Genomic DNA, 26,236 nt, shown 5'->3' with positions numbered 1-26,236 from the left:
GCCGGCGAACCGATGGAAATCGCTGGTTCCAAATTCACTGGTTCATCGAGCTACAGTGGGCCTCAGCAATGTTCGACGAAGAAATAACAGCTCATATGAAAAATATATATTTACTTTTATACAGTTTGGTATATGTGTATTGGTATATAAGTGGGTGCTTCTTAGCAATAGGTGAACAATAGAGTCCTTCATGGTTGTAGTCATTAAACTCACATTTTTCTTATAACTCTTATAGATCTTGACTTCACCTGGCGAACAATACACATAACACAAGAGGATATACCTTTTTTTATTCCCGCTTTGCAAAACCAAGCACTATATAACTTTGAATTCAAGTTCTGTAATGAAAGACCTAGTCACTACCTACGAATTCTTTAGTGCTGAGTTTATTAAACAAACACTTTAGGCGATTTAACAATATTGTTACTATACTAGTTGTACTTTAAAAATGAATCCCAAATGTTGATTAGTTCCACATCTTCTTAAATATTACATTAAAAATTTGTATTAGTTTTTACGACTTCAGCGCGGTGAATTCCAGTTCTAAAAGGCCACCGTACAAATTTGGATAAGCATCCTTAAGGACATTAAAGGAAATCTCTAGTTTGGAATGACTCAGAAGCTTAAAAATCTAGAAAATAATGGAATCATAAAAAATATAAATAAAATTTAAATAATTACTAACCAATTCTTCATGCGAAGATTTTAAAAAATGGATAACCAAAGGATCTTGCCGCTGATATAAAGCCTTGTCCATTGTCGACTCACTAAACTCAAAGAATCCGTCATCTATTTCGTGATTATTTAAATATAATAATTGAAGCTGGGGACAGGAGTATATCATGTCCCAAAACTCATCGCCAGTACCCCAAATGGTTATGTCCTCCAAATACAATTCTACCAAACTAGGAAATTCTCTGAGACTTTTGTTAAAGCTTTTAACTGTCCATATTCCTTCCACAACTCCTTCATTTATGATGCACACTTTTCGCACATTTTTAAAATAGTTGGGAATAAGATAAAGCCAAAAGTTTTCATTGCAAGTAAGTGAAACTACATCTTGTCCTCGCATTTCGACCATGCTGCCTAGCAAATCATTTACATCTTCGAATTCATCAATGCGAAGTTTTTTCAACTGTGGCAGAGCCAAAAGCTTCCTTGTGTTTTCCCTGCTGAGGGCCATCAGTTCCAAGTGCAGTTCCTCTAGTTCCTGTAAATTGCAGATGGCCTCTACATATGCGTCTTCCTCGGATTCTCTCCATGCTACACTCAAAAACTGAAGCTTACGTTTTTGGCAGACTTTTTGAAAACTTGTTGTTTTTCAGTGTTTGGAGGCTTTCATAATGTCCAATTTGCGAAGGCGCTCCCACCTTACCACATGATGAGCAGATAATATTTCAAAACTAATGTCCTCGTCCTTAACACTCATTTTGAATGACTCTATTAGGGGAAAACAAGTGACCAGAGTCTCCATATCGTCTATATCTGATTCCTCCCGAGAATAATCCAGTACCCGTACCTTGGGAAAGCTATGACTCCGGAAACCACAGGACTGGTCAATGGAGAAGTCTACGACAGTCAGCTTCACCACAGTAGAACTAATGCAATCCAAAAATTGATGAAGAACTTCCGGCCTATCTTTAAATACTTTTCCGTGCAAGAAGTGATTGTTTTGGCTCTGCCAGCAGTTTGAAAGAATCTTGTTAAGGCGAGATATGGGATCAGTAGCCTGCCACAGGCAGAGCTGCTCCCCAATATCCAGGTACTCTGCAATTTTACTGTAAGATGGATTATACAAGGATATACACAAGGTAAATAAAGCTTCTTATCTTACAGCAGGCACTTATCATTCAAGCTGGCAAGGCTCGACATCGTTACATTAGACACAACAAATTAAATTTGTTTTCATTAAATATATAAACAAATTGTGGCTGCAGCTGATAACTGAACAGAGACAAAGCTTTTCACACCGATAGCCATCGATATAAATCGCATTTGTTCTAAGAAAATTGTAAAATCCGGTTTTTTATTAATTTGTGCATCGAAAAATCTTGTAAAAAATGGCCTTGGCCGATTAAATGAAGTGTTTTTTTAAGTTGTAATATAATATGAATTGCATAACAACTTAATAAGTTGCCGACATCTCAAGAATTACAGATTGATAAATCCCCTTTTTAATCATTAACAAATAGGTACTTAAAACTGAGTGTATTAGAAGCATTAAAGCAGAGAAGTTCTGCTAATATTACGCAGGTTGCTTTTGCACCTTGGCTAATTCCGCTTTGAATTTTGATATGGTCTCACGTGCCAGCTTAAGTTTGTCCTTAAGGGTAACAATCTCCCCCTTGACCTTTTGTTTAACGTTGACAATGTTGTCCAGCGTTTTTGTCTTCTTTTCCTCAACTGAAAAATATTAAATTATTAATTTAACATTAAAAATTTTAGTCTATAGTAAATAACTAATACTTACAGTCAGTGTCGTGGCTTAAAAGTCCATTGGCACTCTGTTCCGAGAGCAAGAGGTAATGCTGCATGACCTGGGTGGGTTCTTGGAACACGATCTCCTCGTACGACTCGGAGACCAAACCCTTCTTCGTGTCCATGGTGGTGCTGGAGGTTAGTTCGCCATCGACGACGGGCGACTGGAAGAGCTTCAGAATGTGGTAGCATGTAACCGGGCGCTCCGATTGATCATTGAAGTAAATCTTGATGACCACCTCAAATTCTCCCCATCCTGTCTCCGTGATCTCGTAGGGCGGCTTAACCACGATCCTGTTGGGATTGGCGTAGCTCTCATGCAACTTAAAATGCACCTTCTTTACATAAATGGACATGTCCTCGTTGTAGTAGGGCTTCAAATAGACCTTCCACTGGTGCGTGTGTCCATCCTCCTCCCGCTTCTTTCCGAAGGATCGAGCTATGTTCCCGTACACAATGGGCTTGACTATGGTCACGCCCTTTAGCCGGCCACCCGAATCTCCTCCAAAGTCAGTCATGTTTTGTGATTTTTAATTTGTTTATGTTCAGTCCGTAAAATGTTGTTTTGGTTCTTCTTCTTGCTTTTGGTATAGCGGCGATTCCTGTTATCGATATATGGATGCATTTATTCAGGGCTGCACAGTTTTAATTTTTTTTCCATTACGAAATATGTTGTAAAATTAAAAATGTTTTATAAATTGGTAAGGCATGAATAAAACAGAAACATTTTATAAAAAATATATGATATTTCTTAAGTTTTAAAATTAACCATAAGTTGCAGCCCTGACGATATCCGTTATCGATACTTTCCGCGCTGTATTTTGGGTGGTAGTGCCATCACTGAAAATAAGCGGACGCTCTTTACTTTACAAATTGTGTTGCTAAATTAAACATTTAATGTTTACATACCATATATACCAGTGAGCCACCAGTTAAATACATACAATGATGGCGCGTCGGGGGGGAAAGCGAATACGGATGGATGATCCGCCTCCGGACTACGAGGAATTGCACAGGTACAGCTCTCAGTTTTCCCACCATTTGTGTTTGCATAAAAAATATATATGACTATTTTTTTTAGCGATGCCCTGAACGAGAGCACCTCGGATGCAGATAGTCCCACGAAGCGGATGACCAGATTGCGGGCCCGCGGTGGTGTGCGGGATAAGCCTCCCATAATTGATGACGACGAGGATGACTTCTTCGCGCCAATTGCGCGCAAACGAAAGACTCCCGCCACCCGCAAAGACCCAAAAGAACGGAAGGAGCGGGTTGAACGGCCGCGGAAGGAGCCCGTGGACAAGGGACACCACGAGCGGATCGACAACGAACGGGAGATAACCACGGACGAGAACAGCCTGTACTTCATTGTGCGGCACTCCAAAAATCCCATTGCTGTAGGAAACCATTTACTTTGCAAACGAACCATTTTTTAACCTGACCTCCCATTCCAGAGCATTGTTGACCAGTGGATCGAACAGTACAAAGCAAACCGGGAAACCGCGCTGGTCGCCTTGATGCAGTTCTTCATAAATGCCAGTGGCTGCAAGGGCAAAATATCCGAGGATATCCAGTATCCCGTAGACCACACAGCCATCATCCGACGTATGACCGAGGAGTTTGACGAGGTGAGTCCACTGGAATCATCCATACAAAGCTCCTTGACTATTAGTTAAATCTTCCAGGAAAGCGGCGAATATCCCTTGATCATGACCGGAACTCAGTGGCGAAAGTTTAAAAATAATTTCTGCGATTTTGTGCAAACGCTGGTGAAGCAGTGCCAGTACTCCATCATCTACGATCAGTTCCTGATGGACAATGTCATCTCCCTGCTTACGGGACTGTCCGATTCCCAGGTGCGAGCCTTCAGACACACGGCCACTTTGGCGGCCATGAAGCTAATGACTGCCCTGGTGGATGTGGCCCTGCTGGTTTCGAATAACTTCGACAATGCTGCGAAACAATTCGAAGCTGAACGCGTCAAGGTGGGTTTGCTAATATCTACTAAGAACGTTTTATTAATAAACGACAATTTTTAGTCTCGTGATCGCCGTGCCTCCGACCGTTTGGACTCACTTATGACAAAACGGTCCGAATTGGAAGAGAACATGGATGAGATAAAGAGCATGCTGACTTACATGTTTAAGTCGGTGTTTGTCCACCGGTACAGGGATAGTCTGCCAGACATACGGGCCATTTGTATGGCTGAGATCGGCATCTGGATGGAGAACTATCCCCAAAACTTCCTTGACGACTCGTACTTAAAGTATATCGGTTGGACGCTTCACGACAAGATCGGAGAGGTGCGCCTCCGTTGCTTGCAGTCGTTGCTGCCGCTGTACGAGAAGGATGAGCTCAAGGGCAAGCTGGAGTTGTTCACGTCCAAGTTTAAGGACCGGATTGTGGCCATGACTCTTGACAAAGAGTTTGAGGTGTCCGTTCATGCCGTCAAGCTGGTGATCAGTATTCTGAAGTAAGTTAAATTGTACTATAGTGTGTTTAAAATAATCCATAAAAAAGTCTAAGTTATTATTTTATTTTATAGAGCATTGACTAACTAGTTTTTTCACTTCCAGAATTCATCCAGAGATTTTGGCTGACAAGGATTGCGAAATTGTCTATGAATTGGTTTATTCCTCACATCGTGGTGTGGCCCAGGCAGCCGCTGAGTTCTTAAACGTTCGCTTGTTTCATTTGACTGCTGACATGGAAGAGACCAAGACCAAACGTGGCAAAGTGCGTATGCCCAATACACCGCTGGTTCGGGACTTGGTGCAGTTCTTTATTGAATCCGAGCTTCACGAGCATGGCGCCTACCTTGTGGACTCCTTCATAGATAGCAACGACATGGTAAGGGACTGGGAGTGTATGACGGATCTGCTGCTGGAAGAGCCGGGTCCCAATGAAGAGGTCCTCGACAACAAGCAGGAATCGACGCTCATCGAGATCATGGTCAGCAGCGTTAAGCAATCGGCCACAGGAGAAGTTCCGGTCGGGCGCGCCAGCAATCGCAAATGTACGCTGAGTGCCAAGGAATTAAAGGCTATTCAAGATGAGAAAGCCAAACTGACCGAGCACTTTATTGTCACTCTGCCGTCCCTGCTAGAGAAGTACCAGGCGGACAGTGAGAAGCTGGCCAACCTGCTTGCAGTTCCCCAGTACTTCGATCTCAATCTGTACACCACCAATCGACAAGAGGGCAACCTACAGGCTTTGCTAGACCGCATTAATCAGGTGATGAGCATGCACACAGGCCGCGAGGTGCTGGAAACATGCGCAAAGACGCTTGAATGCCTATGTGCCGAGGGAAGTGCTACATACACGAGATGCAATATCGCCAGATCCAACATTATCGAAAGCGCTGTCAACAAGTATAAGGACGCCATTGAGGAGTGGCGCAACCTCATACAAGGTATTTTAACAGTGAGACATTTAATTTCCAAAGTGCCAAATATATTTTATTTTGTTTTCGTAGGCGAGGAGACCCCTAATGAGGATGATATCTACAACATAACCATCACCCTCAAGGTCCTTTCTATCCTGTACTCCTCGCACAACCTCAACCCCTGGGAGCTGTTCAAATCCCTCTTCCAGGACGTCGAGGAGGCTCAGTCCAAAGAGAACGTTGACCGTTGTCTGCCCAACGAAGCGTTAGCCTATTGTATTGAGGCCTGCTATTTCTCCATCAGTTGGGGACTCCACTATGTGGAGAACGATTGCGAGACAGTAAACGTGGCCGAGGTTGTGGCCGAGCTGCGCAACAATTTGGACACCTTTATGGGAGCCTGCTTTGAGTTAACCCGCGATGGGCCCACAGTGCAGATTCAAGAGGCGGTTTGTTTTAAAACTTATATTCAATTGGAAGAAAAAATTACAAGTATAATTTTTGCAGGCCTACCAGTCCATTTGCGATCTGCTGATCATCTTTTCGGACAAGTTGGGTCGCAGTGAGATCGAACACATTCGAAGCCTGGAGTACAAGTCGCGTATGGATGAGCACCTGATCTTGGACAACTTTGTGCAGCACTATGTGTTTTCCCTCAAGCAAGATGTGGCCCAGGATGAAACGAGAATCGAGGAGCTGCATAAGAAGCGTAACTTCTTGGCTTGTTACTGCAAGTTGGTAGTTTACAATATAATACCAACAATGAGAGCGGCCAGCATTTTTAAATATTACGTCAAGGTGAGTGTGGAAACACTGGAAAATCTCCAAAATCGCTGTTCTGTTAATCAAAATGGTCATTCATTTTCATCCTATTTTATTATTATCACGACTATTTATTTTAGTGTTACAACGATTATGGTGACATAATAAAAGCCACGTTGGGCAAGGCTCGGGAGATAAATAAAGTAAACTTTGCCATGACCCTACTCTTAAGCCTTATCACGGTTTTCAAGAGTCTGCAGGAGCAGAGTGAGGATGGAATTGTCTTGAAGAGCTCGCAAGAGTTTGTTGACCTTAAGGAGTTGGCCAAGCGATTTGCCCTAACATTTGGCTTTGATGCTATTAAGAATCGCGAGTCTGTGGCCGCCATTCACCGGGGTGGCATTTACTTTGCTGCCAACAAGGAGTCTGATGATCCAGTGCGAGCTCCAACGCGTCTACTGTTCCTGGAGGTTTTAAACGAGTTCAATTATAAGCTGCTTAAGCAAGACAAGAAGGTTATAATGAGCTTCCTGGACAAGACCATACCACCCGCAATGCCATCCAGCCGAGCTGAGGAATGGCAACCTCTAATCTTATATCGCAATTCGTTGCTGCATGGCGAAACTGACCAAGTGCCAGTCGCCAGCAAACGAGCCTACACACGAAAACGTCGTGATCACGGTAAGAGTTTCACAGTTTTTATTTTATTTAACATCAACAAAATTATAATCGTATGTAAATTTTAGATGAAGAAGAGGAAGAGGAGGAAGACGAGGAGGAACACAATGATCCCGATTACAGGGGCTAGGACCCGACCAGACATTTATTCGGCTAAAGTGCAAATCTAACTTTCCAGGCGATCAAGTAGTATTAAGTTCAAAGCTAAAATTATGTACAAAGAGTTTAAATTATATAATTTAACTTGTAGTTTTCACTAATTGGTATTGCTCCCAGTAATTTACTCTACTCTTTAATGTCCGAATTTCCATAGTTTGACTTTATCAGTAATATCTTAGATGCACTTTCGGAGCACAGACCCGATTGCATGTCGTGATACAAGTGTGCAGATTTTCTAAATAGGCTTTCACTAGCCACACTTGCTGCTGGTGCCGATAAAAATTTCCGGACAATGGCGTACAGTGAACTGTACTTGATGTTTGTCTTCCACCACATCAGGGGATCCATGTTCCTATCGATTCTGGACTCCGAGTTGTATAAATATAGTAGATTCTTAATCTGTGACTGGCAAGCAAATGACGTTGTTGTTTGTTGAGTATTATTAGTAGGGCCAGTTGTCAGTATATTATCCAGTATACTATCAATCTTTGATTCATTCTTGAGGGAGGATGATGATGTCACCTTGATTATTTTCAACGGTGCCTGACCGTTGCGATCATCTTGCGCTCTAGTGAGCAGAAGCAAAACCTCATTGGCCACCAAGTGCTCCTCTCGCTCGGTAAAGAATGCTTGCTTGTATCTCGGGTCCAAATAGGTGGCCATCAAAAACTTGATATCGGAGGTGACATGGGAAAACTTCATTTCCAGCTCTTCAAGCAACTTTCTGGCAAAACTGCAAATAGTCTATAGATTTATGGGGTTAATATAAAATTTAATCGATTAGTTAATTTAAATTTACCACCGAAGAAACAAAATTATGGACATCGGTTCGTAAAGAATCCCGTAAAGCGGCCACCAGTGGAATTACCGATGAAGTTGTCGTTGAAGGATTGCTCCAAATCTTTATTGTTTCCTCAAAAGGCTGCATTACTTTGCTACACAAGTCAATTTCTACCCATTCATCGGGATATATTTGGACCAGATTATACTCTTCGCAATACAGGGATATGGCATCTTTCATTCGGATCACGCTGGTCATCATCTTGAACGTTGAGTTCCATTGCAAAGGATCAAAAGGTACTAGCGAACAAGGATCTCGGGTAAGGCGGATTTCTTGAATAAATTTTAGATGATCGTTGGCCATCTTGGAGGAAGCAAAATGGTCCACAATTTGCTTGCATTTCGATGATAGGTTCTGGAGCAATTCGTTCGACTGCAAAGCAAATCTCACGCACATCTGCAAGCGATGGACACTGCAATCGGGCAGGGATCCTGGCAGAGCCGTCATCTCATCCCTAATGATGCAGTGCGTTTTCTCCTTGGGCACCTCTATCGTCAAGCTGGGCACTAAATCCCGAATAGAACATGCAACTTTAGAAGTGCTTTCATAATTTAAAGCCTCGCACTTCAGCATAAAGCGGTGAGTTTTGAAGTCCCTTGAGATCCCAGTACAAGATAGGCTCAGCAGTCCTTCACCTTTGTCACCCCGCCAAAGGCTTGTGGATAACGAGATGGCATCCAACAGATCTAACTGCAGCTTCAGATGCTCTTGCATTTTCCTGTATATATTCCCACACAGTATGTTCTCATAGTAGCTTCTTGACTGAATCAGATATCTGGGCTGTAGCACTCTTATTAAATTTATGAATCCCGGTCCTTCGATGAACTCAAAGGAGTGGTTTAATAGCATGAGGGCCATCTTCTCATCGCAGCGCAGACTATAAGAAATGTCATCGGTGTCCAAAGGATCAGGATCTGGTTCCTAATGTCAAGTCAAGTTAAAAAAAGTTGAGTAAAATAAAAATATTATTTTAATGTTTTAAAATTATATTAAATAAACAAATTTTACGATTTTAACATTTTAAATATTTTAATTAGTTGAAAAATAAATATTTATGTTTGCTTATCTGATAAGCAATTATTTCACTATGGCAATAGATTTGCGGATATCCGCATCCGCTAGAGTTCTGTTTTCAAATTCCGAATTAAAAAAAATTTACAATGTTTATATGTATGTACATAAGTTGAAAATAATTTTATATTATAAATAATTTCAAAATTAAAAAGGAAGGATTAGTGAATAAACTCCACATATAAGAGTATGTGGCTACAGATGGTCAGAGCCCCCACCTTATATCATATAAAATACACTTTAGCCAGCACCTAACTTATACTATCCCCCACTTACGTGCAAATTCAGTTCCAACTGGGCTGTTGGGTGCAGGGGCGAACCAATCGAGATCTCGCTCTTCACCAGGTCCAGGTACTTAATGTCTCCGGAAAGAGCCAGGAACTCCGGCGGGTGCTTGCTCTTCAGATGATTCCGCAGACAGGTGGTGCCGCGTCCCCTCCTCGAGTAGTTTCTGTTGCACAAAAGACACTTGGCCACAGTCCCGGAGGTCTTGTAAAAGAACTGCCACACGTTGCTTTTCTTATTCATGACTCCTTTTCCTGGCCCCCGAAATTGTACAATTTTTTGCGGATTTTCCGGACATCCGTTCTGCCGCAGAGGTTCGGGTTCGTCAGCCCTGGCAGCCATCGATAGGCACGTCGATAGAATTAATCGAATCTCGCCGCATATCAGATTTTGGCGCGCCAAAAGCAGCTGTTGTTTTTTGCTTTGGCTTTTAGAAATTTTGCAATTTTTCTAACTAATTGAGTAATGCCCTGTGCCATGGACTTGCCCTGCACGCCCGATGAACTGGCCGCCCAGCACAGGGACAGCGCTGGCCTCAAGGAGCTGCTCAAGGATCCCAGTCGCTGGCACTCCATTCCCCTGCTGAACTACACGCCACTGCACAAGCTGAAGGATCAGACTCTGGTGCGGTTCCGCGGCATGATCCAGGACATGATGGACCCGGAGATCTACCTAGAGCGCTACGAGGTCAAGTCTCCCGATAGCAGCAAGCGCCTGCAGGACGGAAAGTTCAGGGACTGCTTGAAACTGACCACCGGCGAGGAGATCGACTACCATGCCGAGGGCAACGTGCACGGCGAGAGGCGAACCATGTTTGTGATCTCCGTGCCGGGCCTGAACGAGTGGAGTAAGGATCACGAGAAGCAGTGCTGTCCACAGATCGAGCTGGTCCCTCTGGCTCAATCTCCTAGCTCGGCAAAGAAGCGCACTCTAGAAGAACAGGACGCCATGGAGGTGGACGGAGCTGGGGATACAGCCGTCAAGCGGCCATGTATGAAAGATATGCAGACGGACGAGGAGCCGGGTGCTGCCCCTAACTCTTCTGTTCTCGCCTCCGAGTACCTGCTTAATTCGCCGCTGCCTGATCGTCCTAGCATGGCCTGCATGGTAAAGGTTTATGAGGAGTTCGACACCTACCAGCTCAACACCCTAGTCGACTTTGTGGGCTTTCTATCAGTGGACTCCTCGCTGGATTTCGCTGCACTGGACATAGGCGATTGTGAAAACCTAAGTGAACTGCAGGCAGCTCATCCGTCGCCATTCCTCATCCCCCGACTCCATGCCTTTGGTGTCCAGATGCTGCCGCATGCCAATCCGCTTATGGACTTAAGCCTGCGACAGCCAATTGAGGCAAGCGAAGAGGCGGAGCCATCCCAACTGGCTGTGCACAAGGATCTGCGCATGCTTCTTAAACTCTGCCTGTTTGACGACGATCTGGCTGCCGAGTATTTGCTATCGCACTTAATTTCATCAGTCTACAGCCGCTCCGAGATGCAGAGCATTGGCAAGTTTGCCCTAAACCTCTGTAATCTGCCCAAGGATTGTCAGGCGTACTCAACATCTCTGTACGATATTCTAAAGCTGCTACTACCGGCCAGCCATTACCTGCCCATGACCCTGGAGACGTTGAACACGGTTTCCTTTGCCCCAAAGTGAGTGGAATAAACTAGATTAGTTAACAGCATTTAAGACATAAAACGATTGTTCTTTCAGAAAGGACTATGAAACCAATAAGCTGGTTTCCGGGGTGCTGCAGTTGGCGCCCCACACGCATCTCGTTCTCGACGAGACACGCCTGCAGCAGGGTAAGCTGGAGGCCAATGGCGTTCATGCCGTCCAGCATTTAGCTCATCTGATCAACAACCAAGAGCTAAAGTGCGACTTCCAGTATTACCAAATAGATTACCATGCGAACATTCCGGTCCTCGTCCTCAGTGAAGGACGAAGTATGCTGCCGGTAAGAATTTCACCAATTTAAAAACTCTAACATTGATAAGAACTTCCACTTAAACCTAATATTATTCTTCTTAGAGTGATTTCGTAATGCCCATCAACGCAGATGCGAAGGCAGTGGAACTCTTCGAAGAATCTCTAAAGGCAGCACACCACTATCTGCAACCAGCGCGCCTTCATCAGTTTCGCAAGTATTTAACCACAGCACGGATTAGCAACTTTAGCGTCAGCGAGGAGCACACTGAAATGATCCAGCAGGACTTTGTTGATATGCGCAAGGCTAATTCGAAAAGTAATGCCGATGATCTGCATGGATTGCTGGTCCTTTCGCGGCTTCTAGGCATAGCCCGGGGAAGAGATACATTAGACAAAGAAACCTGGCAGCTGGCTACCGAGTTTGAGGCGAAGCGTCGCCAGCGACTTCAATCCCTACCGAAAGCTGCCCTAACGCGCAATTAAATAGGTCTCTTATTTTATTGAATTTATGTTCTATATTTGCATTACTTTAAGCTGTCAACAAATAAATACATTCTGAAAAAACAATACATGTTCCTTTATCATTATCAGGTGCAATTTCCCCATCCAACTCGCTTTATAACCCGAATAAATTTTTCTTAAATTGTGGCACATACGTTTATCATTTATTTGTAATTGGATTTTTGATAACCCTGAAGAAGGTATACAAATCTTAACAATCTATCAAACTTATTTTATAATAGATGGTAAAATTTTGTGAAAATATGGACCTTTGACTGAGTAATTTTTTTATTTTAAACCAATTTCCATTAAAAAGTATCATGACTCTAGGTCCACTACAACTTCATGGCTTAGATGCTCGAAGCGACCTTCGATCAACTGGCTGGCGAGGCAATCTCCGCACAGATTTAGGTGACAATAACAGCTGTTGCAACGCCATTGGGTCCTGGTTACAGACGCCTCTTCGCATTCGGCACACTTGGCTGCCAGCAGATCGGGCTCATAGCCATTCTCGACCTGCTGTTTCTCATCCTGAATGGAAGTTAGAAGCTTAAGGCGCAGTTCCTGCTTGCGCTTGGCCTCCGCAGCCAGATCGGCATCCAAGTGCTCAGTCTTGGTTTGTGAAGATGTCGGCATAAGGAGCATCTCGTTGGCAGGCGATTGGACCCGCAGGTCATCTAATATGCAGTCATCCTCCGGCATTTGCAGGGATATATTCTGGGCAGGAAAGAATGTAGACCTACGTAAGTGGACCTTCGGCTTACTCAGGCCCGCGCGGCGATGCTTGGGTATTCGACCGGGCACCGGCATGCCGGCATCGTGCAGCTTTTGGAAGTACTTCTGGACGCGGCTGAACACCTGCTGAGCCGTTCGGTTTCCCAAGGCCTTGGCTATCTTGCCGAATCGTCGCATTTCCACTTCCTCTGGCGGATACTGGATGAGCAGCTGCTCCAAGCGGCGCTGTTCCTCGTTGGTCCACAAGCGATTGAAGTTCTCCGACCGGCCTTGGCTCCTGTCCTTAATCTCTTCGGGCTGATGTGTCCATGAAGACGGTTCCGCTGGTGTCTCATTTGATACACATCCTTCGTCATTGGCGATCAAAGTTGGCAACTCCGGCAACACAGCCGTGGTGATGCAGTTGTCCGATATCAAGGGCTCGTTGTTCTGCAGCTTGTCCAGCATCAGTTGCGGGTTATCCAAGTAGACCTTTCTGGTGGTTTCCAGCTCATCGATCTGCTGATGGACCCGAATCCTTTGGGCCTGCAGCACGGCCATGGTGCGCAACAAGTTGGCATAGGACTGGTTGCCCCGAAGGGCCAGGTGCTCGGTCTCAAAATGGAAAACATCTTCATCCTCCGGAGATGAACCTTCTATTGGTTCCGGATCCATTATAAAATAAACTCCGTATCGTACAAATGATAAATACGTTCAAGTTTGTTTACAAATAAGGCGGGATTATTAACACATGTTAGGCATGGGCGTAGCGTAGAGAAGGAAATGCGTATTTCATAACCAAAATAAAATGATTTATTTAAAATCTAAATCTAAATTTTAGATATTTCTAAAACACATTGACAGTATCTGTGGGACACATAATAAAAAAAAGGAAGAACTTTTAGTTGTTTATTAAAATAGTTAAAATTTTTAACAAAAACGACATGTTTATAACTAGATTCCTTTTCGCATACCAACATTTAAAGGATATTTATGTATGAATAAACAAAAATATATATGTTTTTTAGTTTAAACTTTAAAGCCGACTCCCTAAAAAATTATTTAGACAACGTCCCTTTGTTAGAGATGGAACCGCAATGCAAATTACAAAGTTATCGAAATTTGGCAACCAATCGATCTTGGATCGTTATCAGCTGTTATCTGCTGAGGGAAAAGAAGAAGCGCCATACGTAACTTTTATTTACATATTGCAGCCATGAAAGTTCCCCCAATTCGCCCACTCCTTTGGCTGACAGCAAAGGTGAATTCACAAAAAATATGACCAATGAACTTGAGCCTTATCATTTGCAAATTAACAGCGCACGGCGGTCACAAGCACAGGCAACCAGGTGCGAATTGTGGAGGTGGGTCCAAGGGATGGTCTCCAGAACGAACCCAAACTGCTACCGGCAGCCACCAAAATCGAGCTGATCAATCAACTGTCCGAAACGGGACTGCGGACCATAGAGGCCACCAGCTTCGTGAGCGCCAAATGGGTGCCTCAGATGGGCGACAATGCGGAGGTGCTGAAAGGCATCCGCAAGGTGGCCGGGATCAGCTATCCGGTGCTTACGCCCAATCTAAAGGGATTCGAGAGTGCTCTGGAGGCGGGAGCCGAGGAGGTGGCTGTCTTTGGAGCCGCATCGGATGCGTTTTCCCTGAAGAACGTCAATTGCACGGCGGCAGAGGCTATTGAACGCTTCAAGCCTGTGCTGAAGGCAGCCGAAAAGCACGGAGTTCGTGTCCGAGGCTATGTATCCACCGTCGTAGGCTGCCCGTATGAGGGAGCCGTTGCGCCAAAAGCCGTGGTCAAAGTGGTGGAAGCCCTGCATCAAATGGGTTGCTACGAAATCTCCCTGGGCGATACCATCGGAGTTGGCACTCCAGGTTCAATGCGCCGTATGCTGGACGAGGTAACCAAGGCTGTTCCGGCCAAGAATCTGGCCGTGCATTGCCATGACACTTACGGCCAGGCACTGAGCAACATACTGGTCTCCCTGGACTACGGCATTCGGGTGGTTGACTCCTCGGTTTCTGGCCTGGGCGGCTGCCCCTATGCCAAGGGAGCATCTGGCAACGCAGCCACTGAGGATGTGGTCTACTTGCTACATGGCATGGGTCTTGATACAGGCGTCAGTCTGGACAAACTCATTCAAGTGGGCCGCTACATTTGCAACGAACTGGGCAGGCAGTCCGAGTCCAAGGTCAATCGGGCCTGGAAGGGTCCTCAGCCGCGAACCCAGTGATGTTGGTCCTTAATCCTGCTACCTCTAACGAAACGAAAACGAAGGCATTTACTAGCACCTAGTTATACAATACATTTATTATTATTGTTCCAATATTAAGAGAGTGGATTATTTTTAAGGGCCTTAAAATTTCTGGGCATCTCTTATCGTATACAAGGACACGTCCCCTGAGGCGAGCGACAAATCAGCAAGGCTGTGATTGGCGCGGCGTGGGATGTGCGATGAGGACGGGTTGCGGGTGGCCTCGCCAGCCATTTTCATTTTGCCATCGTGACGCAGGACAGTCGGTTCCACAGCCGAGTTAAGGTATTTCTGGATCTGAGGAACCTTGGGCATGGGCACAGGAGTACGTTCATCCACCACCTGTCGAAAGAAATAAATTTGTATTCAATATAAGGGAAATTTCGATCAATAATATTACGGAAAATACGAAATAATAGATTGTTATTTAAAATCGATTATATAGAAAAAAGGATCCAGAAATTAGAATTAAACTTACGTGTTTTATTTCCGAGGATATGTAAGCCTTTTTGGGAAGTAGATGAGCGGTCGAATCGATGCCCTTAATCCCTTGCCCATCCTCTCCAACCGCCGTGGATGTTCCGGACTTCGCGGTGAAAAGCGATTTCGGCTGACACAAACGGGATTCCTGCTCCAGCTCACTGATGGCCAAGGTAGTTAACATATCGGTACTGGTTGGACGGAAAGTACTCATAAGTGGAGCAATGCCAGACTTCTGGGTGTAGGTGCGAATAGGACTGACAATATTGGCGTAGGGCTGCTTTATCTGCTGTTGACGACGTTGTGGAATCCCCGAGTTCGCACTAAAGAACTTCTTTCTGGTCCATTCCATGCTAAGGTCGATCTTGGGCGGCTGTCTTCCCTTGCTGGGCGAAGACACAACTGTCGGCGGCTTGTTAGAGGCGCGCAGCGGTAATGATGGCTGCAAAAAAGGCCTAGCCGGCGATTGCTTCGGTGAAATCACAAACGTTTTCTGCTTGGCAAGAACTGGGCTTTCAGATTTCGCAGCGGGGGTGGTTGAAGCTCCACCAGCCATATACTCCATGCCCTTTTGCATCATGTATTGCATTTCCTCCATGGTATCATTGAAATGCATCGAGTTTTCTTTGTTCTCAAAACTCTCTTCCGCTTGCTCCGGTTCAGTTACATCTTTGACGTGCACTGATGACACACGAGATGTGTCTTCTAGTTTTACTTCTGATACAAGCTGCACCTCCTCATCTTCAGAGGAGGACAATTCGATTATTGTATCCTCTACATCATCCAATTGCTCATCCTCCTCCTCCTCTTCCTCCTGCTCTTTTTCCTCCTCCTTTGAGAGCGATGCCAGCTCCCGTAGACTGCCGTGAAGATCGCTTAGTAGCTCCAGCTCTTCTCCCTTGGACATTCCTGGAGGCTTGGCCTTGGCAATTGCGGCGTAGAACAGATCATCAACGTTTAAAAGGGTTCCACTAAGAGAATTATCCGTGGCTGTTTCGTAACAACTGGAGGCATTTGTCTTCAGTGTGCGAGCGCTTTGAAAGCTTACATGGGAAGACACATCCGATTCCAGCTCATTGTCCTCGATGATGGTCGAGGGGCGGAGCAGGCCCACCATTTTGACAGGGGAGACCCTGGCCTTGTGCTCCATGCCAGACCCAGAGGCTGTCTCATCGAGCACGGCCAGAGTGTTGTCCCAAAAACGCGACGGCGCTTCAACATCCTCCAGCTGCGTGCACTCCACACCCTTGACGGGACTCTCGTTCTCCAGCAGGTCGTCTTCGGTGCCCACCGCCTCGAGCATGCGACGCAGTGCATCGATCTCCTTCTGATCATCTGTGCTGCGATCCTTTTCCCTGGACATCATCTGGCTTCGGTCCTCGCTGTGCAGGTACTGGAACAGAGTGCTGTCCGGATCGGAGCCCGTCTTGTCGCACATTCGTTCGAAGGCACTGAAACTATCATCGCCATCGCACAAGTGATCCATGGAGGCCCCCTCGTACATGGTATCTTCGCTAAGACTGATGGTCTTATGGCTGACGGGATTGGCAGGCGGAACTTTCTTCGCTCTGGCCTCTAGTGGCCTCCTGAGATCCTCATCGATCTCCAGACTGTAGCGCATATCCTTCGTTTCATCCATCTTAACAGGTTTTTTCGGCAATCTGAAAGTTGGAACTGTAGTCTTCTCAAATAACACTAATATTTACTCTATATTCGGGCTATTTTTCTATATCATTTTTGACATGCGGGCATTCAAAAAGGGTGTCTATGCAAAATCAAATGGCTATGGAATCGAACACTAGTGCAACACTATCCAAGGAAAAGGGTTTGAATGTCGTATTTACCGCTCTGCCAAGAGAAACTGACGCAGTTTCTGACGCCATTCCTCAGTGTTTTGGAATTTCTTGAGGCCCGACATAGCGTTCTCTGTATGGCCTCAAAATCAGATCGCGTGTGTGTGCGTGTGTCCTGGGCCCAAGACTCCAGTCAAAATGTTTGTTTATTTGCGAATTGCCTATAGTTTGAAGCGTTTAGAGTTGGGTCCAGTTAATCACCTACCTTGTGGCGATAATTTCCGCGGCGCACTCAATTATATCTATATTGTTCGATCAATTTTTTCACAACACGCTCATTTGCTAGCGATCGACGCGCCTTGACAGACGTTTTTTTCAAAAGCCGAATCAGTGGGACCGTATTTAAGACTCCTTTCACTTTGGGGTATTCCTTAAATATTGGAAAAAAAGAAAGTACATTGTAAAATGCAAAATACAAATTAAATAAATCAAAAACATTAATCATTATGTTCAAAACACCATTTTTAAACAAATACAAAACTATCTTATTTAATATTGTATATCAATTTATCTATTAAATTTACAAATATATAAATAATTTACATAAATATAAAAGAGGCTTTTATAAATTGTAAGGGAAAGTGGAGTTGAAAGTATTCTTTGAAAAATGTAGAACCTACCTGAACCGGCAATTATCAACAAATTTTAGGAATTGAACCTCTATGAAATATAAATATAAAACGTGTTCTTCCCTTTCTCCATGTATTAACAAAATTAAATTTTAAAAAATTGTTAACTTATATTTGCAGTATATTTTGGAAGTCCAGACGGCCGCTGCGGTCACACTAGAGCCTATGCAACTAGAAATGCCGGTGAGGTAAAAGATAACAAACAGAGTGCGTTCGGGGAAAGTACTTACATTAAGTTAAAAATTCGAAGTAGGGCAACAGCACAAAATGAACGCACTTCGTCACACGATATCCCTGGTATCGCTGGGCACCTTCCAACTGGTCCGCCGGACGAGGGGCCATCATGTTGGGGGTTTTCTCCTCGGCACCGGACTGGGCCTGGCCAGCTTTTCGGCGGTCACGTACGCACATTCCGCCGAGGCGGTCAACCCAAAGGTCAAGGGGGTGCAGCTTGACATCTCGCGGTTCATGGCCGAGCCCATCACGGACTCCAAGGCTCTGCTGGAGGACAAGGAAAACATGCGTCATCGCATGGAGCTGCTGATCATGGAGATCCAGGCGGAGTTCTGCCGCGCCCTGGAGGCGGAGGAGAACTGCGGCCAGAAGTTCAAGGTGGACCGTTGGGAGAGGCCTGAGGGCGGAGGCGGCATCACGTGCGTCCTGCAGGATGGCGATGTCTTCGAGAAGGCGGGCGTGAATATCTCCGTGGTCACCGGCTCCCTGCCCCCGGCTGCAGTGCAGCAGATGCGGGCGCGCGGCAAGAACCTGAAAGAGGGCGCCGCCCTGCCATTCTTTGCCAGCGGCGTGAGTGCCGTGATCCATCCGAGGAATCCCCATGTACCCACCATTCACTTCAACTACCGCTACTTCGAGGTGGAGACGGCCAAGGGTGAGACGCAGTGGTGGTTCGGCGGTGGTACCGACCTGACGCCTTATTACCTCTGCGAAAAGGATGCCTGCCACTTCCACCAGACGCTAAAGTCCGCCTGCGACGAGCACGATACCACCTACTATCCTCGCTTCAAGAAGTGGTGTGACGACTACTTCCGCATCAAGCACCGCAACGAGAGCCGCGGCATCGGCGGCATCTTCTTCGACGACATCGACTCGCCTAACCAGGAATCCGCCTTCAACTTTGTGGCCAGCTGCGCCCGTGCTGTGATCCCCTCGTACATGCCGCTGGTGCGGAAGCACAAGAACCAGGAGTACGGCAACAACGAACGCCAGTGGCAGTTGCTGCGCCGCGGACGCTACGTGGAGTTCAACCTGATCTACGATCGCGGCACCAAGTTCGGCCTATACACGCCCGGAGCCCGGTACGAGAGCATCCTGATGTCCCTGCCACTGCACGCCCGCTGGGAGTACATGCACGAGCCGAAGTCCAAGTCCGAGGAGGGCAAGCTGATGAAGGTCCTGAAGAACCCCAAGGATTGGATCTAAGCCGGGGTTTTGTTTTTAATTATTCTTAAGCGGGATTCGGTGCCTTTCACACTCTTTTTAAAACTCCATGTGTACATATTATATTCGTTGTTGCAAATAAACTACAAAATGTTAATGTTTCGTTAAGATTTCATAACTATTTATTTATAATTCAACATTTTAGCTAAAGTATAAATTGGCGTTAACAAATATAATAAACCAGAAAGTTCATCTTTTATTTTATTTCTAATAGAAAATGTAATTACCTCCTGAAAACATAAAAAGTATGACTAACCTTAATTGGTTTATGGTGAAAATGATAAGATTTTGTACTATCAGTACTTAAGCGGTTCCTCATGCAACAGCTGCATTGTTTTGTACTTATGTATGTATAATATGGGAGCTTTATCCGCCAATGCAAGTATCTTGCATTCTAATCATAGCTTTCGCTATACATGGTAGATGATAGGTGCATATTTTCCGGATAAAATGTTCGTTAATCTAATATTTTTTAAATGAATTCAAGCATATCATGTAATTTTGGCTCTAAGAGCAAATACATAAATATCCCATAAATTAGTAGGGTGTACCAATTTAAAAGTACCAACAAAAAAAAATTTTAAATCAATTTTCTGCAGTATAATATTTTGAAAATTAATTTGGATTATAAAAGGTATAACTAAAAGGGGTGGCTTAAAAAAGTTTCTCCTATTACTTTTTTATTTCCATACATTCTTTTTTAATTCAGAGTGAAGGGTAAAAATATATGTATGTATACCAAAATGTTTTGAACACAACTGTACTTGAAAAAACCTAACCCCATCATGGTATACATACACAATCATCATGTAGGTCTTAGCAAGCTCAAACATACATGGCGTGGCACGAGCTATCAGTTTTGAGGTTATAGTTACTTCTATGCACTTTTTCCCTAGAAGGTTCCACAAAATGACGTCACTTACATTATTCGAACATTGAGGTTATGTTTTCCCAGACTCTGCAGATTCGCCGGTGTACATACGATGTACATTTCCCGCAAATTCGGTGAGCCCCGCTGTGTATGTATACCAATTTGCACGCACACACGCGCACTCAACCCAGTCCTGCTCGCACACACGCGTGCACTGCACACGAAAGTGCGTTCGTGTGTGTGTGTGTGCGAAAGAGGGACACATAAAGCGGGAAATTCGCGCCGGCTTTTCAGGGTAGCAAGCAAAAAAAAAAGACGCCGATCAACCAGGCCAAGAGAAACAACTCAAGATATAGTTTATAAAATGCTTTATTTACCATTTTCTTGTCTGCAATAGTTCTTCTTTGTGGTCGTCTTGCACACAGACAAAATCTACAGTTGTACTAAACGCACTCTTGTTTCAATTGATGCTTACTGCCTGGTTTTTGTTTTCTTGTTGGTTTCATCTTTATATTGTGTATTGTTTGTTGATTCTTCTTGTGTGTTTCTTTTTTGTTTTGTTAGTTATAAAGGGTGGAGTAACTAGCTTATCTAAGTAATTTTAAAGAGCGCCGCCGGTCTGCTGTTGGTAAACCTCGATGGTGTCGCCCTCCTCCATCTCCAGCGAGGTCGGGGTGTCGTTCTCGTTGATGGGCTGTCCGTCGAAGCGGAAGCGCACCACCTGCATGGAGAGTCCGGCCCGGTCGCAGTAGGCGTTCATCAGCTTTCGCAAGGGTGTGTGCTTCTTGATTTTGAACTGGACCACGGCGTTATCCTGGCCGAGCACCTTCAGGTTGATGTGTTCAGTTTCGCCGCCTTTCTTTTCGTCAGACATGTTGATTTTTTTTCGTCGTTTCTCGTCGGTGCTGCTGAGTAGTCAAAGAGGTTTTTTTGCGGTGCGTCGAATGCCGGGCGTGCTGTACGAGAAACGAGACAAAATGCCGCAAAATAACACGTGAAAACTAGTGAATTATACGCGTAGAGTCGTCACAGAACTGTGGGCGCAGACCCCGGACGCGATTTGATGCGAAAATTTACCTGATTTTCTCGGGGCTTGATCCTCGCCAATGGCTGAAATTTTCCACAAGCGGCTTCCTTTTGCTTTCTGCTACAGCTACACGCCAAAAAAACTATCGATGTCTCCTGAAAAACCAGCGACATCGATATTTCCCCGCAACCATCGGTTTTTGTCGCTGTTTTCACAGTCACGATATGTGAAATAATTAAGTATGCTTTTAGTGATCTACTTAAAGAATGCGCCCAAAATGTGTCTTCATAATATATATCAGTTATATCAGCTGAAAAAAATAAATGGGTGCGTTCACCAGGACAACAGTCACTGATCAGTAACGGATTACTGAAGACACCTCCATTAAAAAAATCACTTGACTAGCGCAAATTGTATTTGCCAATATTTTCTGATAGTGGCAAACAATTGACGACCAATTTCTTAAAATTCAATTAATTCAAGATGTCTGACCCGAGTATTAGACGTTTATCTTCCATAAGAAATATATGTGTCAGAAAGAGATGGCATCTACACTTATATTATACAGCAGTACAACTAAAAACATAAGCATTCGATATATCGATACTATAATCAGTGGCTCACCCATCTCTAAGACGGTTGGTAGATATCAACGCATTTTGCGCGGTTACAATATTTGTGATTTTCAAATTAATTTAAAATCAATCGGTTTCTTTTATCAAGAAAACAAATTGTAATTTTCTTAGTTTTTGACTCACACTCGCAATCGTAATACAAATGAGTTATAATAAATTATATTTCCATTCATTTTATATATACATTAGTGGGAATAAGTATTTTGACAAGATCAAAGTTAAATATACTCTTAATTTGAACTTACTTCGTGTACATTGTGGCATTATTGGAAGGGTCATTTATATTCCGTTTTAATAATACAAGACTTTTCTTAACCATTTAGCACTTATTGAAAATGTCGAGTTTGTGTGGCTTAATTTGTCGGATTAAGAACTACAATTATTGATGCTAAAAGATTCTGTAAGAAAAACTAATAGTATGATTTTTTTTATTTTTATTATTTTTTGAGTGCGACGTCAACAAAAGTAGTATGAAAAATATGGCTCAAATGCCAAGTTGCCAATTGAAAAAATCTTTTTGCAGTTTAGAGAAACTTTAAGAATTAACAAATGTTTGATTTTCGAAGAGTACTCACAAAAATTCGACATTTTAAAAAAAGTGCTAAATGGGTTTAGAAAAGGCTTGTATCATTCAAACGAAATTGTAACCTTTTTCCAAAGATGCCAACTTGTACAAAAAGTAGGTTTAAATTATGAGTATGTTTTACGTATGTTTTGTCCAAATACTTAAGCCCAGTAGTGTAAGTGTGCCTGTATAGATACCAAGATAATAGATTATGTATTATATATGGGATACACCTATAGAACGATTGGTCATATTTCGAATCAATTTTTTTTAACCGCAATAAACGCACAAATTCTATGCACTTCGACTTTTCTAACAATGCTGTTTAACAACATATACTTATACGGTTTCTACCTTCTCCAACGGAATACAAAAGTCAGAAGAACACATCATGTGGTTGTCATAGCAACAATCGCTAAATTTAATTAAATTTCCCTTTTCAGGATAAATGTGAAATATGACATTGTACTTTTTTGTACGTAATAAACAAACATACAAGCACAAGTAATCTAATTTAACTGGACGAGAGGATTTTAAAGAAATAAAACAAATGCTTTTGGGTTTTAAGGCGAAAAATGTGGTTTATTAGCTGATAAAATCTTAGTGACATTAACAACTTCTCTTTACTATTAAGTAATGTAAAAGGTACCTAGCTACGCAATGATTTCTCCCCCAAAAGTCCAAGTCCATACATGACGTATGCCAAACAATACAAAAATAAAAGAAGGTTCCACAATTTTGTCAATGTCCGCCACCCAAAATAGGGTCTTAAGAAGACTCTAAAACCCCTGAGCTGACCCGAACAGTCGTTACCAGTTACCAAAAGCAAACCTTTGTGCAGTTTTCTGTTCTATGCGAGTTTCCGCCGCGTGTTCCTCTTCAGTACGATAACAATCAGCTCAACGTACATGAAAAGATCGAGATGGTAAATTGGTTACAGACATAATGGATAAGTAGTTTGCCAATGCCACAGACCATCAGAGCAGTTCGCAATGTGTACCAAACAGAGGAAAGCTCCCTTACCCTCTCGGCAGTCGAGCAAATCTTACCGGGACCGGAACCGCGATAAACTTACATAGAGGTATTGTACTTTTTGGTTCAGAAGGTCTTGCGAATTTAGCCCGATTCAATTTAACAACTTACACACCACAACAGGCAACCCAGAGCGGAGGATAGGAGGAAAGTATCGGTAGCTATCTCGATTCTAGAGCGGTCCTAGAACGGTAGACGCATGGATTAGTGAGGTTTGTGCGTAGACCAAATTACCTGATGTGGGCTTGGAATATTGGACTGTGGGCTTTGGCTACGAATTCTCGCGGAACTAATTTTCGGTTTTTTGATTTCTGTTCGATTAAATATACTTATGCTTTTGCTTTTGCTTTCACGCTAGTCAGTGTCAGATTTTCAATTGATTGAAAACTGCAAAAAACAGAGAAGAAAAGGCACGGGTTAGTGCAAGGGTTTGTGTTCAAGTTGCGATTTTGTTGAGCTTATTGCTAAGTGAGTAAGAAAATCCCAGGAACCACCATGGGATAATACCATATTTCGCCATCGTAAGGATTCCAGCTCCTGATTCTCCGTATTCCCTTTGACCCCCTTACCAAAGGTGGGGAAACAAACACATGTAGGGCTAGCTTTATTTTACTTACTTTTCTTTCATATTCATTTGTTAAGAGTTACTTATAAATTTAAATGATTTAAGCTACGCACAAATTAGTGAATTTTGCGTTTAGCGGTCTGGGTTTCTATAATGTGGTTCTGCCTGGCGTCTCTCCAGGCGATACCTTAAAATTTGCTGTGTAAAATGGAACCGTGGATTGCTAAGGTTAGTCTCTCCGGGATTGCGGTGCCTCGAGTCGAATGAATAAATAGTTGCGACCCACAGACGACTGATTTCTACAATTATTAACCTTGAAAGATTGCTCCAGGACTCTCTCTGTTTCTCCCTTTCTACTGACGCCACCAGCCCGGCTCGCCGGAGCCTTGCTGCTGGCCATTGTCGGGATTGGGATTCGGATTGGCCGTGCCACGACCCAAAATGGGCGGAGGCGGCACACTGAACATATTGTGATGCGCAGGCGGCGGCCGGTACTTCTCCTCGTTCTCGTCGTCCACTTCCCGCTTGATGGCCGTGTTCTGGTAGTCAAATGAGGGATAGCCATCGTCGATGGGCTCCTCCTTGATCTTGATGACGTCCATGTCGCGGAAGTCGGGCTTGCGCTCCTTGACATCGCCTCCGGATCCGGCACCGCGTTCACGATCCCTTCGCTCTCGCTTCCGTTCGCGCCGCTCCCTGGAGGAGTCGCGTTCGCGCGACTTGGAGCGCTTCTTCTTCTTCTCGCGCTCCCGATCACGATCACGCTCACGTTCCCTGTCACGCCGATCCCTGCGGTCGAACTCGTCGTACCGCTCTCTGCTGCCCGCTCGTCGTTTTCTGCGCTCGCGGGAACGGCTGCGTGAGCGACCACTAACGGCCACAGCGCCACGTCCGCGTTCTCTTTCCCGGTCGCGGCGTTCCCTGGAGCGAGAACGTCGCCGCTCTGCCCCGAAACCGCGTCCAGGCCGGGCATCCAGGCCATTGGTGCCAGCGCCGCGTCCAGGACCCTCGCGATCCTCACGCTCCCGCTCCAGCCGGTAGCGTTCGCGCTCCCGCTCGTTGTCCTCGCGGCCGGAGTGCTTGATGTTGACATCGTTGCCACCGCGACGCGTTCCGCCCAGACCGCCGCCCAGGCGACGCGGTAGCCAGCCCTTCACTGTACGAGCCCGCTCCACGTCCACCAGGACGCGCTTGCTGTCGATCTTCTTACCGTCGGCGTGCTTGTAGGCGGCGTGCATGTCCCGCTCGTGCTCGTACTCGATGAAGGCGTAGCCCTTGGGTTTACCTGACTCCTGGTCGTGGATCAGGACGATCTTCTTGATGGGCCCATAGAACTCGAACTCACGCCTCAGCTTGGACTCCGAGGTGTCGTAGTTGATGCGGGCAATGAAGAGCGTGCGGAACGGATCCTCCGTGGCGTTCTTGATCTCTGTGGGATCCCACAGCGCTATCTCTCGCTCCAGCTTGTAGGCAACCTGCTCGGCCTTCTCGCGCCGGCGCCGTTCCAGTCGCTCCTGGCGCGTCTCCACCGTTTTCGGCAGCGGCGTGTCCTTGGGGTCCTCGAAGTCGGCCATGAACTTGGCCACTCCCAGGTAGCCGCGAGACTTTTTCTCGTGTGGCAATTTGTCCACCGGCGGCATAAACGGGATGGGATCCCGTGCCGCAAATAGCGCCAGCAGATTCGGCGGCAGATATTGGGTCATTTTGGGGTCTTTTTTTTTTGTATTACCTTTTCCTGAAGTTCCTCGTCTGCGGAAAAATGGGCACACATTGAGGTTAAGGTTCGATTTGTTTACCCCGCAGGAGAGAATTAACGCTTGAGGGGCTTACCTTAGGCAGCCATCCGCTTGGCAAGAACAAGTCTTCGGTACTTCGAGTAAGTACCAACTATTGGATCGATGGCACGCTAATTATTTTACAATTTTTCTTCAGTTTTTTCGCCTGGCTTGTGTAGCTGGTGTGACCGCCGGTCGGTCTATAAATAATGCAGCAGAACTTTGAAAAAATACTGAAAATACTTACATACCTAGTTTAGAACACGTAAAAATACC

The 26,236-nt window shown here is 44.8% G+C and overlaps 11 protein-coding genes across 12 annotated transcripts; 4 read left to right on the top strand and 7 right to left on the bottom strand.

Annotated features, from left to right (window-relative positions):
* Window positions 1-514: 514 nt before the first annotated feature.
* LOC108015180 (uncharacterized) lies at window positions 515-1,429 on the bottom strand. Its single transcript, XM_070997509.1, has 3 exons — window positions 1,376-1,429; window positions 686-1,210; window positions 515-631 (listed from the first exon to the last, which is right to left on the bottom strand). Exons 1-3 carry the CDS (start codon window positions 1,427-1,429, stop codon window positions 515-517), a joined length of 696 nt encoding a protein of 231 aa, XP_070853610.1.
* Window positions 1,430-2,151: 722 nt separating this feature from the next.
* Gas41 (YEATS domain-containing protein 4 Gas41) lies at window positions 2,152-3,078 on the bottom strand. Its single transcript, XM_017076953.4, has 2 exons — window positions 2,471-3,078; window positions 2,152-2,403 (listed from the first exon to the last, which is right to left on the bottom strand). Exons 1-2 carry the CDS (start codon window positions 2,994-2,996, stop codon window positions 2,246-2,248), a joined length of 684 nt encoding a protein of 227 aa, XP_016932442.1. The 5' UTR covers window positions 2,997-3,078; the 3' UTR covers window positions 2,152-2,245.
* Window positions 3,079-3,308: 230 nt separating this feature from the next.
* SA1 (stromal antigen) lies at window positions 3,309-7,563 on the top strand. The gene is made up of 10 exons (XM_017089393.4): window positions 3,309-3,494; window positions 3,560-3,875; window positions 3,933-4,106; window positions 4,164-4,463; window positions 4,518-4,951; window positions 5,055-5,890; window positions 5,954-6,312; window positions 6,371-6,661; window positions 6,766-7,306; window positions 7,372-7,563. The coding sequence occupies exons 1-10, from the start codon at window positions 3,424-3,426 to the stop codon at window positions 7,431-7,433; spliced, it is 3,384 nt and encodes a 1,127-aa protein (XP_016944882.1). The 5' UTR covers window positions 3,309-3,423; the 3' UTR covers window positions 7,434-7,563.
* LOC108020952 (zinc finger BED domain-containing protein 4) lies at window positions 7,302-10,002 on the bottom strand. The gene is made up of 3 exons (XM_017089394.4): window positions 9,651-10,002; window positions 8,262-9,224; window positions 7,302-8,206 (listed from the first exon to the last, which is right to left on the bottom strand). The coding sequence occupies exons 1-3, from the start codon at window positions 9,999-10,001 to the stop codon at window positions 7,589-7,591; spliced, it is 1,932 nt and encodes a 643-aa protein (XP_016944883.4). The 5' UTR covers window position 10,002; the 3' UTR covers window positions 7,302-7,588.
* Window positions 10,003-10,037: 35 nt separating this feature from the next.
* Window positions 10,038-12,142, top strand: LOC108020953 (mini-chromosome maintenance complex-binding protein). The gene is made up of 3 exons (XM_017089395.4): window positions 10,038-11,311; window positions 11,373-11,616; window positions 11,691-12,142. The coding sequence occupies exons 1-3, from the start codon at window positions 10,125-10,127 to the stop codon at window positions 12,069-12,071; spliced, it is 1,812 nt and encodes a 603-aa protein (XP_016944884.3). The 5' UTR covers window positions 10,038-10,124; the 3' UTR covers window positions 12,072-12,142.
* Window positions 12,143-12,355: 213 nt separating this feature from the next.
* On the bottom strand, window positions 12,356-13,541 carry Atac1 (Ada2a-containing complex component 1). The gene has a single exon (XM_017073128.4). It carries the CDS (start codon window positions 13,476-13,478, stop codon window positions 12,408-12,410), a length of 1,071 nt encoding a protein of 356 aa, XP_016928617.3. The 5' UTR covers window positions 13,479-13,541; the 3' UTR covers window positions 12,356-12,407.
* Window positions 13,542-13,907: 366 nt separating this feature from the next.
* Window positions 13,908-15,148, top strand: Hmgcl (hydroxymethylglutaryl-CoA lyase). The gene is made up of 2 exons (XM_017090386.4): window positions 13,908-14,064; window positions 14,123-15,148. Exons 1-2 carry the CDS (start codon window positions 14,020-14,022, stop codon window positions 15,047-15,049), a joined length of 972 nt encoding a protein of 323 aa, XP_016945875.3. The 5' UTR covers window positions 13,908-14,019; the 3' UTR covers window positions 15,050-15,148.
* sip2 (septin interacting protein 2) lies at window positions 15,097-17,762 on the bottom strand. Of its 2 annotated transcripts, none has more exons than XM_017090385.4 (3): window positions 17,609-17,762; window positions 15,549-17,211; window positions 15,097-15,412 (listed from the first exon to the last, which is right to left on the bottom strand). In XM_017090385.4, the coding sequence occupies exons 2-3, from the start codon at window positions 17,187-17,189 to the stop codon at window positions 15,173-15,175; spliced, it is 1,881 nt and encodes a 626-aa protein (XP_016945874.3). In that variant the 5' UTR covers window positions 17,190-17,211; window positions 17,609-17,762; the 3' UTR covers window positions 15,097-15,172. The 2 variants fall into 2 exon arrangements, with proteins under 2 accessions (XP_016945874.3, XP_016945872.3); XM_017090383.4 differs by having other exon boundaries at window positions 17,395-17,711.
* Window positions 17,763-18,192: 430 nt separating this feature from the next.
* Window positions 18,193-19,598, top strand: Coprox (oxygen-dependent coproporphyrinogen-III oxidase). Its single transcript, XM_017069614.4, has one exon. It carries the CDS (start codon window positions 18,300-18,302, stop codon window positions 19,470-19,472), a length of 1,173 nt encoding a protein of 390 aa, XP_016925103.3. The 5' UTR covers window positions 18,193-18,299; the 3' UTR covers window positions 19,473-19,598.
* Window positions 19,599-20,712: 1,114 nt separating this feature from the next.
* Sumo (Small ubiquitin like modifier) lies at window positions 20,713-21,548 on the bottom strand. The gene is made up of 2 exons (XM_017071873.4): window positions 21,439-21,548; window positions 20,713-21,317 (listed from the first exon to the last, which is right to left on the bottom strand). The coding sequence occupies exon 2, from the start codon at window positions 21,233-21,235 to the stop codon at window positions 20,963-20,965; it is 273 nt and encodes a 90-aa protein (XP_016927362.1). The 5' UTR covers window positions 21,236-21,317; window positions 21,439-21,548; the 3' UTR covers window positions 20,713-20,962.
* Window positions 21,549-24,211: 2,663 nt separating this feature from the next.
* Window positions 24,212-26,177, bottom strand: snRNP-U1-70K (small ribonucleoprotein particle U1 subunit 70K). The gene is made up of 2 exons (XM_017090086.4): window positions 26,016-26,177; window positions 24,212-25,934 (listed from the first exon to the last, which is right to left on the bottom strand). The coding sequence occupies exon 2, from the start codon at window positions 25,886-25,888 to the stop codon at window positions 24,539-24,541; it is 1,350 nt and encodes a 449-aa protein (XP_016945575.2). The 5' UTR covers window positions 25,889-25,934; window positions 26,016-26,177; the 3' UTR covers window positions 24,212-24,538.
* Window positions 26,178-26,236: the final 59 nt, after the last annotated feature.

This window comes from Drosophila suzukii, chromosome 2L (genome assembly GCF_043229965.1).
Source record: "Drosophila suzukii chromosome 2L, CBGP_Dsuzu_IsoJpt1.0, whole genome shotgun sequence".
Taxonomy (NCBI): Eukaryota; Metazoa; Arthropoda; class Insecta; order Diptera; family Drosophilidae; genus Drosophila; species Drosophila suzukii.
Note: the sequence above shows the minus strand (reverse complement) of the source record. Positions and strands in the feature narration are given on the sequence as shown.

Excerpts from the sequence above, each read along its gene's own strand:
- LOC108015180 (XM_070997509.1), bottom strand. The coding sequence starts at position 1,429 with ATGAGTGTTAAGGACGAGGACATTAGTTTTGAAATATTATCTGCTCAT. Across the intron at positions 1,211-1,375 it reads TATTATCTGCTCATCATGTG|GAACTAGAGGAACTGCACTT; the intron begins GTAAGGTGGGAG and ends TGCAATTTACAG. Across the intron at positions 632-685 it reads AATCTTCGCATGAAGAATTG|ATTTTTAAGCTTCTGAGTCA; the intron begins GTTAGTAATTAT and ends ATTATTTTCTAG.
- Gas41 (XM_017076953.4), bottom strand. The coding sequence starts at position 2,996 with ATGACTGACTTTGGAGGAGATTCGGGTGGCCGGCTAAAGGGCGTGACC. Across the intron at positions 2,404-2,470 it reads TTTAAGCCACGACACTGACT|TTGAGGAAAAGAAGACAAAA; the intron begins GTAAGTATTAGT and ends AATATTTTTCAG.
- SA1 (XM_017089393.4), top strand. The coding sequence starts at position 3,424 with ATGATGGCGCGTCGGGGGGGAAAGCGAATACGGATGGATGATCCGCCT. Across the intron at positions 3,876-3,932 it reads ACTCCAAAAATCCCATTGCT|AGCATTGTTGACCAGTGGAT; the intron begins GTAGGAAACCAT and ends CTCCCATTCCAG. Across the intron at positions 6,313-6,370 it reads CAGTGCAGATTCAAGAGGCG|GCCTACCAGTCCATTTGCGA; the intron begins GTTTGTTTTAAA and ends TAATTTTTGCAG.
- LOC108020952 (XM_017089394.4), bottom strand. The coding sequence starts at position 10,001 with ATGGCTGCCAGGGCTGACGAACCCGAACCTCTGCGGCAGAACGGATGT. Across the intron at positions 9,225-9,650 it reads AGTTGGAACTGAATTTGCAC|GAACCAGATCCTGATCCTTT; the intron begins GTAAGTGGGGGA and ends ACTTGACATTAG. Across the intron at positions 8,207-8,261 it reads ATAATTTTGTTTCTTCGGTG|ACTATTTGCAGTTTTGCCAG; the intron begins GTAAATTTAAAT and ends ATAAATCTATAG.
- LOC108020953 (XM_017089395.4), top strand. The coding sequence starts at position 10,125 with ATGCCCTGTGCCATGGACTTGCCCTGCACGCCCGATGAACTGGCCGCC. Across the intron at positions 11,312-11,372 it reads ACGGTTTCCTTTGCCCCAAA|AAAGGACTATGAAACCAATA; the intron begins GTGAGTGGAATA and ends TTGTTCTTTCAG. Across the intron at positions 11,617-11,690 it reads AAGGACGAAGTATGCTGCCG|AGTGATTTCGTAATGCCCAT; the intron begins GTAAGAATTTCA and ends TATTCTTCTTAG.
- Atac1 (XM_017073128.4), bottom strand. The coding sequence starts at position 13,478 with ATGGATCCGGAACCAATAGAAGGTTCATCTCCGGAGGATGAAGATGTT.
- Hmgcl (XM_017090386.4), top strand. The coding sequence starts at position 14,020 with ATGAAAGTTCCCCCAATTCGCCCACTCCTTTGGCTGACAGCAAAG. Across the intron at positions 14,065-14,122 it reads TCCTTTGGCTGACAGCAAAG|CGCACGGCGGTCACAAGCAC; the intron begins GTGAATTCACAA and ends GCAAATTAACAG.
- sip2 (XM_017090383.4), bottom strand. The coding sequence starts at position 17,468 with ATGTCGGGCCTCAAGAAATTCCAAAACACTGAGGAATGGCGTCAGAAA. Across the intron at positions 17,212-17,394 it reads CAGTTTCTCTTGGCAGAGCG|ATTGCCGAAAAAACCTGTTA; the intron begins GTAAATACGACA and ends TCCAACTTTCAG. Across the intron at positions 15,413-15,548 it reads TATCCTCGGAAATAAAACAC|GTGGTGGATGAACGTACTCC; the intron begins GTAAGTTTAATT and ends TTCTTTCGACAG.
- Coprox (XM_017069614.4), top strand. The coding sequence starts at position 18,300 with ATGAACGCACTTCGTCACACGATATCCCTGGTATCGCTGGGCACCTTC.
- Sumo (XM_017071873.4), bottom strand. The coding sequence starts at position 21,235 with ATGTCTGACGAAAAGAAAGGCGGCGAAACTGAACACATCAACCTGAAG.
- snRNP-U1-70K (XM_017090086.4), bottom strand. The coding sequence starts at position 25,888 with ATGACCCAATATCTGCCGCCGAATCTGCTGGCGCTATTTGCGGCACGG.